This window comes from Teleopsis dalmanni, chromosome X, assembly GCF_002237135.1.
Source record: "Teleopsis dalmanni isolate 2A chromosome X, ASM223713v2, whole genome shotgun sequence".
NCBI lineage: Eukaryota > Metazoa > Arthropoda > Insecta > Diptera > Diopsidae > Teleopsis > Teleopsis dalmanni.
The window spans coordinates 27,151,892-27,164,926 of record NC_051848.1 but is presented as its reverse complement, the minus strand read 5'-3'; the positions used below and the strand labels follow the sequence as shown (position 1 = coordinate 27,164,926).

The following is a 13,035-nucleotide window of genomic DNA, read 5'->3' as shown; positions in this document are numbered from 1 at the left end:
TTGAAGAATAGAGACAACACAAGAATGAAGTTTGGTGTGGGAATTTCCCAAAGTAAACTGTGGATGGAAAATGCAGTGGATGGATGTATTTTGAAATATACTTGACAATACTTGTGAAAAATTTTACTTACTATTATGTTTTTTGTTCATTTTATGCATTGTTTTGCAATAATTTTGAATCTCTTATTTTATACTTCAAGCATTTAATGAATGGAAGATTAAGTGCATTGATGACAACGTCTATAAATATACAAGGTTTGAGTTGTACTTAAGCTGGTACAATAAAATCGTTTTATTGTGTTATTTTATTATAGGGAATGGTACTTGTAGAATGTAGATGATGCCGTTGTTAGACAACCTGTCTCTTAGGAATAATATACTCTTTGAGGTCTGAAGGAAGTAGGCAAGTTGTGATACTTATCTAATAAGGCAAAAGAAAATTTATATTAAATGATTTCTTAGTTTTTATAATGTCTTTATAACAGCATTGGAAGATAAATAAGACTTCACACTAATATCTCAGAAATATAGCAAAAAGTGTGATTATAGTACACATATATTTTCCAAAAAAAAAAAAATTATAAAAAATTAAATATGTGAAACTTCACAGAGTTTTTAATTCAAACCAGTTGCAAAACATATTTTTAGCATTTTGATGTGTCAAAAAACCCAGAAGACCAAAATTTTAAAAAAAAATAAATATATAAACTGCATGAAACCAATGCAATAATGATGGTTTCATCTCATGACGGTCGATCTGTGGTACACATACTCGTAGCTGTATTCGCAAACCTTTTGAAGTGAAGATCAAAAACAGTTTTTACGGATTTGTTAGTTGCATGCTGCGCAGATGTGCACAGTTGGCTTGTTGCCACAAGTAAATCCATCTGGGCTCATAGTGACAAGTAGTCGACAAAAATATTGGGAAAATGGAAAAACAACTATTAACGAAACGTATACATCCATTTGCGTTCATCAAAAAGAAATCATAGCAAAATGCCAATATAGGAACAATCCAACTAAATGCTTTTCATGCTTCAAATTTTGCTTGCATGTGCAGGAACTAACCAAATCATAATGGAAAAACAGGTAAAAACTGATGAAAAGATGCACGGAAATTTACTGAAAAACACCAGTTACGAATTATCACGTGTGGGTTTTTTATTCATTAAGCCAGATAAATATTCAAGAGTTGGAAAAAGGAACAAACGTATACTGCATTTTTAGATTAAGTTAAAAAAGATTTGAAATAAACACAGTTACATATAAATATAAAAAATTAAAATCTCATTAAATAAATATGAGCCACAGATGGTCATTAGAAATGCTGCCATAATTTTATTGCAATGAAGTTGAAGAATACACTATAAGCACAATAGACCGAGTGCATCGGGTATATATAGCATTCCCCAATTGATAATAAAAAGGTGGGTTTCAAACCAACGATTTAGGAATGACAGAACAATTATTTAGTATTATTGTTTTTCCAGCTTTCGGACGTTTTTACAATCTCGCTGATATAATTTTCATTAAAAATGAAATGAAATTACTTTTAAAATAACATTTAATATTAAATTAATTTTTAACGTCTGCTTTGATGAAAGAAACTACAGTCTTAATATAAACTATTCTTTATAATAATAGAATAATTCATTCAATTATTCTACAGCTGGTTTATGATTTAGTTCTTTTATAACATAGCAAATGAATTTGTTTATGAACTTTTACAGTAAATCAACAAAACTCCATAGAAGTGTACGAACATACAAGTCAAATACGGCTTTGGGCCAGTTGGCTAGTTTAACACTGACTCTGAGCTTCAAATTTGGCAGGGCACGAGTTTAACCCTTGGTACTTGTAGTTTTAAAAAAAATAATCACAAATAATAAAATATAAGAAACAATTTCAAGATATCTGATGTTGAACATTTGGCAATACTTAAAACAGCTGTTAGCCAAAAATTAAATTAATTAAAATAATATAAAAAAAAAGAATTTTTTTTGTTGTAGTTCACTACTTGTAGAAAACTCTACTAATTAAAAATAAAAAAAAAATTTTGTTGTTGCAATTCATTACTGTTCAATGATTTTTAACAAATAAGTTTTTTAACTAAAAATTTAAACTAAAAAAGATTTTAGTATTAAAAACTTTAAATTTAATTTAATTATGTTCTTATATGAATGGGGTGATCTATAGCTAGATATAAGTAAAAGTATCTAAACAAAACAATTTTGAACGTTTGTAATTATTTACACTAAATATACTAACGATTATATTTATATAGTTGTTATTTGCTTTCGCCGATTCTGTTTCTGACTGTCATTGACAACGTATTACAATCGTATATTGACGGTAAACGAAAACCCCTGGAACTTTTATGAATATGTTGAAGATATTGTTTATGCTGACGACATCTACCTACTATCAGTCTGGCACTCTGATATGCAGTCAAAAATAAATGAACTGTGTTCGACTCCCGATACAGTTAGATATTTGATAAATATAAATAAAAGCAAAGCGATTAAAATAAACGCGACAAGTAAGATAAAGTATACAATAGCAAACGACGTGATGGAAGTGGTGGTTTCTTTTTCCTATCTGGGTAGTATTAAATCCGGAAAGGATAATGCTAAAAAGGGTATACTTGCCCGCATAAACAAAGTGAAGGGTGTATATGCTCAGCAGAGAAAGGTCTGGTACTCGTCAATGTTATCAACACACACTTAACTTAGAATTTTCAAACAAACGTAATCCTAGTAATATTATGTTTTTGTGAAACATGACTCAAAGTTTTATAAATAGATGCCTGAAACGAATTATAAGAGTTTGGTGATCAAATGATTAGACCAATGAACAACTCTATCGAAAATACAACATCGAACTAATAACAAATTTAATAAAAATATGCAATTGGCGCTAGACTGGCTATAAGCTTCATAAGGTTTCAACCGAAATATGTCTTCAAGCACTGGATTGGAATCTATAAAATAGACGAAAAAGAGAACATTCAACAACACTATGGAGACGAACGCCACATGCCGAGACAACGAATTGATAGTAATCGCAAATAACAACATATATATATTACATATATACACTATATATACCTTTTACACCATATTCTATTTTAAATATATAATAAATTCAATCTTTTTAAATTTATTATTTATTTATACTTATCAACAAATTTTTTGATATTGCTTCAAGTAATGAATCTTACCTGTAAAGAAACAAAAAGAAAACAAATATATTAATATTTTAAATATAATTTAATATTGATTTATTATAAAAATATCTAAATATAAAATATATATATCTTTATGTGATTTGTAACAGTTTATCATATTCCAACATATTCCAAAATTAATTAGACCTGAACTAGACTAGATAAAAGATTAGGAAAAAGTTGTGTATTTTTTCTAAATATTGTACGAGTATCTTTGAAATACTTTTATAACTATTGTTTAATAATTAATAAACTACATATACTCTTATGTTCATGGTGAAATTTATTTATATCTGGCATTACAAATGAAACACGATTTTATTGAATTAATGATAATGAAGTGGATTTTAATTTGTAAGTCAAATAATTGAATTCAACCGCAATACTAAATCATTTTAGCCAAATAATGAGCGATACTAATCACATGGATTCATACAATTTATTGTAGTTACAGTTTTTGTATTTTATTTTTAGATATATTTAAGAAATTTGAGTAAATTAAGTATTTGAAAATACAGTGTTAGCTCGATTTCTACACATACTCCATACTTGCCAAACTGCTACTTACAACTTAAAAATCTTTTTCATTATGCATTCTGGATAGTTGCGACACCTAAAACTAATTTCTGAATAAATTTTCATTAAATACATTTCACTATTGTTAACGTTTTCTTAGATTTAATATAATTTGAAACAATATCGGAAAGAGAAACCGACATATAATATTGATCTGCTCGCCTTTTTTGGAAGGCTTGACCTTAGAACTTATGTGCTCAAATCAATCTTCATTTCTGTGACATAATAACGATAGAAAAACTATATTGTGCCTATTTCAAAATTCTGTTACTCAACATTCGCTTTAGAGTTAATAAGTATAATTTTTACACCAACAAAAAAATTGATTCCGGAGAAAGCACTTTTACTTAGCGATAACGCCCCATACTGACCTTAAGAACCAGTGGTAAGAAGTCATGTTGTCATTTATATGCTTTCCTCCTCTAAACTTTAATACTGTCAGAATAATATTATAAGGATCACTAAACTAAACTACAAGAAAAATCTTCTTAAACACATTATTCAACAAAAAAAAAAAACAATAGATAAATCTATGCATTATAGATAAACCATTAAAATAAAAATACTGTTATTCCAACAAAAAATTTTGAAACTCTTTTTCATAGAAGATACGAACCCATAGTTGCAATCCTTTGTATTTAAGACTAAGCTTTAAAAAGCCATATGGTTCAAACTGAAATCTAATCTTGATGATGAGTACTTAGCAATACTCGAAACAGCGTTGTGTGGTCAGCACAAATTTTTATAATTTAACTGAAAATTTTTGTTGTTGTTTTTTAATTTTCATTCGAACCCTTCTAACTTTAAAATAGTTTCTTTTCGTCATAAAGAAGCGTCAGTTTTGGTATTAACATTAACATTAGATAATTTTTTTTTTATATTTGATTTGCAATTATCATTAAATTTTACTCAGAAATCCAAATTTTCAGGATGGCGTTATTTTAAAAAAGGTTTTATAAAGTTGAATAATCAGGTATCTAAAATCAAATACATCCGTATGATATTTTTGTTAAATAAAATATTAAAAAATAGTAATCAAAGTTTGTCAAAATTCCATTCGTGGAATAGAAATGGGAACCATTACTTTCTATTAATTTATTAGATATTTTTAAGTTTTAAAAATAATTATATCGTATATCGCAATCGTGTTCTATGTTGTTGTTGTTGTTGTGGTTTGAGTTAGTGCTATTGCGCACTTTTACTCTTTTGTGGCTGGGGGGCTTATTCCTTCCCTACACTTAGCTTTAACTATACTAGAATTATTATCGTTTATTTATCTTTTAATTGATGATGGATCTTAGGTCCGCATATCTTCCTGTGCGTCATGAGATGGACTTAAGGTTTGTTAAATTAATTATATGGTTAGAATTAGAATTAAAAAGTTTGTTATAATTTATTTTTTAATATTAAATATTTATTGTATATTAATTATTTTTTAAAATTTGTTTTTAATTTAATTTATAAAATAATAATGATAAAGGGTTGGGCAAAGTATCGACTTTTGTGAATAATTTTAGGGCTCTGTCCTTGATATCGTGTTCTACGAAAAGTTATTATATTTTATTAAAATAAAAAAATTCACAATTTATCCATGATTTTTATTTTAAAAAATTTTTTTATTAATACAATTAATTCCGGCAAAATAATTTACTCATTATTTAATATATATTATGGAATGAAAAGTGTCTTCAATTTTTAACAACAAATGAATTTTAATTTTGTTACAAGATAAAACTGGTCCAGCGATATAGTGAGTATTTCATAGTCTATCTAAAATTTAAAAAGTTTTGATTTAATTGAATTTCATTTATAGTTTATATCGACTATCAGAGATACGTTGCAACGCAGTTGAGATAACATTTTAAAGATTGGGTAAGCTACTTTTTAGTACTTTAAAATGCTGAAAAAAAAATTTGAAATAAAAATATGTTGTTTTTAAATATTTTTAAACATTAAAGCCAAAACTCAATACTAAATCAATAAATTTTTGATATCTGAATTTCGATTCAATGTGTCAGAAACGATGCCTAAGCGTTTTGTTAGGAATTTCGAAAGATACTTGAAATTCAATTAAATTTTGATTTAATTTTTCCTTTTTAAGTCTTAAATGAACTGAAATAATTGGCTGTATTAACATAAAAATCAAAAAAAAAAATATAAAAAAATGAATGTGGAAAATGTTTGTTAAATTTGTTGTTAAATTGCAAATTTCCTAATTGGTGCTGTTGCTCTGATTACGTCTACCAAATAGCAACTAAAAACGACGGAAATATTATGAAAAATGATTTTTCACAATTAAGATTTGCCACAACAGTAGCAGCGCGACTAAGTGAAATAATTGAAGAAAATGCAGTTAAAAATCATTAAGAATTTTCCAGCTTCATTCATTGTACACAACAATTGTGCTTTTGTGCTTTTGTCTAAGTCTCTGCACTTGTGATTTCCTATTAAATTAATTTAAAAAAATATTTCATTTATTCATGTTAAGGCTGAAAGCGGCAAGAAAAGTACACGAAACGTATCTTTTTTTGTTGATTTTTAAAGATTCGAGATTGAAGCTGGCAGACGGACTTAATATGTTTTTTATGGCGCCTTTAATTTGAAATGCAAATTAATATAATTAGTAAAGAAAGAAATAAATTTTGTGATTAAAAAGAGCTATGAAAGGTTAGAAGCCAACGAAGACAACCTTTAAAGAGTAATATAAGTATATACTGAGGTTTCATTAATAATATAATGTAATGGTTTAATCATTTAATGGAGATATAAACATTTTAATCGAGTAAGAGATTCAGATATACGTATAAGTATAGAAGTAGAAGACATCTGCTTAGTCTTCTTTGATAAGATAAGAGCTTCATTGAACTCTAAATTCGTTTCTCTAACTTCTAGTTAGAATTTGAATTATAATTTTAATAGAAGTCTGATTCTAGTTGGTTATTCAAATAATTTTAAAGAAGTTTACTTTGAAACCCAGCATATCTTCGTGACGGAATATATATTGCACTTGATGTGAGAGAAGGCAATTCTGGATTAGTGTGCCCTTCCGTTATCTTGACTCTCGACTCTAAATTCTTTGTGTATGTCTTCACTTCTGATGTACCCCATGGAGCTGTTAGCACATGTTTCAGTACAAATTTTTGATAAGTTTGGAGTTTTCGAATAATGAACGGAGCAGCATTGCCATAAGTAACACAGCCATAAAGTAGTTTAGGTTTAATTATTTGCTTATAAAGCAGAATTTTATTTTTCGTACTAGGGCAAAGGACGTAGCAGTTAACCTAATGTTAACTCACAAATAAATACACAAATATTTTTCATACTCAACTTTTCTTATCTTAATGGTTTTAGAGCATTCATTGTTACATTACAAATTAGCTTCTTTACCCTTAAATTCTCTAACCAAGGGTGACTTCTATTAAAAGTTCGAAAAGACCTAAGTATTTAACAATATTCTCCCATTCTATTTTCACATTATAGACTATGAAAAGTTTTTATATTTTATTAAAATTTAAAAATTCACAATTTATCCATGATTTTTATTTTAAAAAATTTTTTTATTAATACAATTAATTTCGGCAGAATAATTTACTCATTATTTAATATATATTATAGAATGAAAAGTGTCTTCATTTTTTTAACAACAAATGAATTTTAATTTTGTTACAAGATAAAACTGGTCCAACGATATAGTGAGTATTTTATAATCTATCTAAAATTTAAAAAGTTTTAGTTTAATTGAATTTCATTTATAGTTTATATCGACTATCAGAGATACGTTGCAACGCAGTTGAGAGAACGTTTTGAAGAGTGGGTAAGTTATTTTTAGTACTTACTATTAAAAAGTACTAAAAAGTACTAAAAAGTAAAGGACTATTTTATTTTGCTTCTAACACATAATTATTTTTTTTAAACACATATATTTTTTTATAAATTTTACTCAGTTTTATTCTATCTCTCCACTAAAGTTAGGGTGGATATAAATTTTTTTTAAACGAGAGTGTATAGCTTAAAGATAATGTTACAGTGAAAGAACTTAGATGACTTTGCAGTTCGAAAAGTTTATTCTAATTTATATGCTGTTGCCTATAGATTGTCTATTGATGTTCTTTTTAGTACATATCAATTTGTCTTAGAAACTCTTTTTTACTATAATATATCACCTCTTGTTCGAGTCCAATGATTCGGAGTCATTGTCACGTCAAATATAAAATACTTTTTATTTTTAATATGAATAAGAAATGTGTGAATCTAAGAAATTTCGATCAAATTTTGACAAGGTTTCTAGTGCTTTGTCCGATTACTCAGTAATTAACGTCAGAATTTGTGTCTTTGAGGAGCAAATATGCATAATTTTATGAGGATGTAGTCACGTCTTTATACAAAAAATATTATCTATTAAATATGAACGCAAACGAAAGTACAAAATAATAGGTGTAGTACGAAATAGACAGTTGTGATTTGACGCTATGCATAACATGTCTTCATGGTCACCGCCAGAAAGTGCATAAGGAATGATGGCCACTGTCTAGTTTTTCTTTCATATGAATAAGTCTGAAGTCCATAATGAATATAATCGTTGCTATCAGTAAATTTCTATTTGTTAAAACCTTTCTATTTCTTATATAGAAATATATAAATCATATATATATAAATCATATAAAAGATATATATAAATATAAATCTATAAATCATATAAAAGAAATCATATAAATCAGTTGTAAGAAAGGTAAAAAATTAGTTGATATAAAACATATCACTTGAACTTGATATCATTGTCACCACTCGGTATTTTGCATAAATAAATATAAATTTTTTTATTTGCATTTCTTGAATGTTTGTTGAATGCTTGTTTTCTTGTTGCGTGTTTGGCATTTTAAATTAAAATTAAAATTAAAATAAAAATAAAAATAAAAGGAAATAAATAATATAAACGCGACATATTCGTACCAGAAATGGCGTAAACCGCAATGTTGCATTTATTGCACTTTGGCGGTAGTCGTACCCATTGCTACATGGCCATCCCATGGTACAAAGTCATTACCAACATTTTGGCAGACGTCGTGGCATACATTTAAGTGTATAAATTTTAAAAATAAAAATTAAATAAAATAAAATAAACCTGCGGTAATTAAATTTTTTTCAACTTCTTCAACTTTTTCCGTTTATTACACTCTTGACAAATATAGTAATTGACAATAATAGCGCCATAAGAAGTGTATTTAGGTATGCAGTTTGCAAAAACTTGGAAGGGAAGGAAATCGAGCCTATATTGGTACAAAAAATATTGTTTTGATGTTTTGTCGGTAATTTATGTTACTATTTATTTTTTATATGAAATACTATCAATATATCGTCATCAAAATATTGGTTATGTCATGTAAAAATATTAATTATATTCCTTAAAATAATAGCAAAATTACGATGAAGAAATTGGAAACTACATAAATTTTTATTTATTTTAGTAGGACCTATATTTTCCGAAAAAAAAAAATTGGAAGCGAAAATGTAATATTTCAACAATCGGTGATGGTGATGGTTACCGATCCATAGATTAGCGATTAAAAACCACACACGTGATTCCTTAATTAGCATGCCAATGTTTATTGATTTACTTATATACAATATATTGCCTTTTCTCTCTTATTCTATATAAATATGTATAGTGGTCTCTCACTTTGTGAGCTAAAGCTATGATGAACTGGATCGATGTAGTGATGTATGTTGCACTCTTTCAATTTTTTAATTATGTGCATAGTAATACCTTACACTTTGAGTTGATTTAATAAAACTTGTGACATCTATATTTATTTTTATAATTGCACTTAAACGAATTCAAAAAATGAACAGAATTAATTTCTTTTATACTGTACTTCACGTATAAAGTATCTCCTAAAAAAAAGAAGTATATAACTTAAATAGAATACGCCCTTTAATGATTGAACGTCATTTTCCATGTGATGCCGATACAGCTATAGATTAAATACTGTACTATGACCAGCTTTTGCTTCATTCAGATTGCATGAGAGTGAAAGTTATATTCTGGTTACTGCCCTACATAACCCGGCAGTAAGTAAAGACTGTCACTGTCTCGAAAATGAATTTCTAAGATCTTTACATAATAAATTTTTATCGAGATATAAATGTTGAAAATAAATTGATTAATTGATAAGTGAAAAATAGGATACTATATCTTTTTGAATACTTTCAAGATGGAATGTGGAGTTAGTGTATGAATTTTCATACCTCAAAAGGAAACAAGAAGAACCTATTATCTTACGATCTCCACTAGTCTTTTCTAAAACGATATTTTTGCTATCAAGAAACTAGATTTACTGCTTTTATAAAACCTACGACTTAACAGATTACAGTCTTCTCAGACAGTATATCCCTAGCCTAGTTAAAGCTAATCAAACAGTGCAAAACAAAACTGAAGTCAATAGATCATCAATGAATTACCGGTTCGCGGCCCAATAATATCCTTCTAGTTTATATTAATGTTTAATATTCACAAAGTCACATAGTCTGTATTCTGTTTCTTGCTTTAAAAAAACTATACAAAAAATTTGTTACTATAATCCGACATAAAGTTTTACGTTTCATTTTTTCGAATTTACTATTTCCGTTAATTATTTTATATATTTTAAATACTTTACCAACTTAGCATTGATTTTTTTATTACTTCATTATAAATAAAAATTATGTTATATTGAATAATATTACATTGATTTCATTTCAGATTTCCAGAATTCGCTCTAAAATTATAGGGTCTTCAGTTATTTGTGTGCTATCAATATAATTTTTTTTTTTTGCGAAATGGATTTCACCAACCGTAAATACCTACAAAAATGCTGTGATGGGAGATATTCTGATGGGAATGTTGCAGATTGTGAGGCATCAGACGCAAATGAATTGGTCAAAAAATCTAAACGAAAATCGTTTCCAATCATGATTCATCAGCTTATGCAAATGTTTGATATAGATATAATTGGCTGCGATGGAAAATGGAGCCTATTTGTCGCTGCTGCATCAAGTCATAGATGGAAAGAACTACTGATTCCCATTCCTCCTTTTAAATCTGGGTCTACATTTGATATCAAATGGTTGTTGCAAGTTATAAAAGAGACACCTAAGTTTAGTACTCTGTATGATCTTATTTTAAAAAGAAATTGTGATGTCTGTGAGCGGTACGTTATTGAGCTTTTGTACATCGTATTGCTAACAATGAGTGAACCAAATTTTCATATGCTAAAACCTTATAAATTACAAACCATAATAGGTATCACCTATTTAAATATGAATGAAATAAGACCAACGCATGCCTTTGAAATGCGCTTTGCAAACCCTGCAAAACAAGAAGAAAAATTTGAAAGCGTATCTTCAAATTTTTGTAGAAAATTTGGATTTTATGGTGCACCACCTTCAGAATTTTATTCGATATTATTTAACGGATTCTTAAGTAAAGAAATAAAGCGCCCTACCAACGAGGAAAATGCAGAAGTTAAACAGATACACTTAACTACGGATCTTTCTGTAAGTTTAACACATAGTGTTGCGGAACCCTCTTGGAGCTTATCGACTTGCGGTGCCGTTTTGAGATCTGTAGCAATTTGCGAATACATAGAGCGTCCCGACTGTGTGCATGTTAGGAAAGATGCTGATCAGGAACACACCGATATATTCATTAGTAAGGGTGAAGTTATTCGAGTTCGGCATATGTTGTTTTTTGGTGAAGAAATTCCTTCTCTGCAACCTGATGGACATATTGAATATGTGGAAGAAATTATCAACGGGCAAGAAAATGAACCTCCTAAGCAAGAAAATGTCCCTCTTGAGCAAGAAAATAACCCTCTGGAGCAAAAAACTAATCTGCTTGAACAACAAAATAACCTGCTTGAGGAAGAAAATAAGACGAATTTCTTAGCAATTGGATGTTGTGCGGTGGCTGGCATATCTCTGTTTTTCATGTACAAACGAAACATTTTAGGTTTAAGGACATTCATAGAATGCAAGTGTGATGAATTTATTGACGAATTAGTGACTTGGTGTGTTCGTCGCGAGTAAATCAAAAATTAAATTATGTTGGAAAGATACTTAATATTTACATGAGTTTAGAACTAAAATTATTTGTTACTATGTTAACATAAATATACATGTACCCGTGTATATATATTTCTGTGCATTTACAATAAAGTTTTCAAAATGTTAAGGAGTAGACCGAACTTCTCTTTTCTCTAAAACAGTTAATTGTAATAACAAAAATATTTAATAACAAACAGAGGAGGCTTATTATATTGAATGGGCGTATTTAGTTCTTGAATACTATAATATAAATCTGCTTCTTTACAAATCATTGTCATTGAGTTAAAACCTTATAATAATACTCATATCGGTTGATCATGTCTTTCTTCAAACACGATAGGATATAAACATGTCATGAATATTTGAAATCGTGTTTATCTAAACTAAAATTATTAAAATTATTTCCGTGATTTCTAAGTTGATGGCGGTACTTAAGAAAATGCCGGGCTTGTATTTTTACACATTGTTGTCTACAATTTTATAGTTATAGAAATTAACACGATAAGGGCAATAATGAAAAAATTTGACAAGAGTCGTAGTTCTCTTCGCACGAACATTTGTATCCGCAGATACACGGAACAGCGCAGGTTAATTGTTTGTAGCGTAGAGAGATATAGAAGTCCCATAAGAAAGATATGTTTCTTGCTGTCAATAGATCAAGACAAGCAATACAATGCAAGTTATCACGTCAAAAAAAGTGCCGATTCCAATTCAAGATTCCTGATACATCATTAAGATATCTTATATATACATGAATGAACAAGAGAAGTTCACTAAAGAACAAATAGAATAGAAAACTAGTTTTTAAAAAATAATTTTTTAACCTTTATTCTATGTACTACTGAGATCTGTTGTATGATATTAGTATATTACTTACTAAGACTTACTAAAGAATTTTAATATAGTTAGTATCAAAATTTTTTATTTAGCTGATCAGGTCTTTACAAATTTTTGCATAATAATACTATTATATTTTTTGAACTAAAAGAAGTAGAGTATATATGAAAAAGTATTTAAGCAAAAAAAGGTAGTAGAACTTTTAGGTATCTTTATCATGTAATTGATATAATAAATGTAACATCAGTCTTGAGTGATATACTAACATTTGTTCGTATATATGCTAACAGAGTTTGGTTCTTGATAAAAGTAGT

The 13,035-nt window shown here is 28.1% G+C and overlaps 2 protein-coding genes across 2 annotated transcripts in view; one reads left to right on the top strand and one right to left on the bottom strand.

Moving 5' to 3' along the window:
- LOC119687521 overlaps nucleotides 1–13,035 on the bottom strand; it is a 326,485-nt gene that overhangs the window by 27,732 nt on the left and 285,718 nt on the right. The gene's annotated exons all lie outside the window — the stretch shown is intronic.
- LOC119687525 (protein mono-ADP-ribosyltransferase Parp16-like) lies at nucleotides 7,474–11,902 on the top strand. Its single transcript, XM_038101868.1, has 3 exons — nucleotides 7,474–7,494; nucleotides 7,558–7,616; nucleotides 10,542–11,902. The coding sequence occupies exon 3, from the start codon at nucleotides 10,619–10,621 to the stop codon at nucleotides 11,864–11,866; it is 1,248 nt and encodes a 415-aa protein (XP_037957796.1). The 5' UTR covers nucleotides 7,474–7,494; nucleotides 7,558–7,616; nucleotides 10,542–10,618; the 3' UTR covers nucleotides 11,867–11,902.

Excerpts from the sequence above, each read along its gene's own strand:
- LOC119687525 (XM_038101868.1), top strand. The coding sequence starts at position 10,619 with ATGGATTTCACCAACCGTAAATACCTACAAAAATGCTGTGATGGGAGA.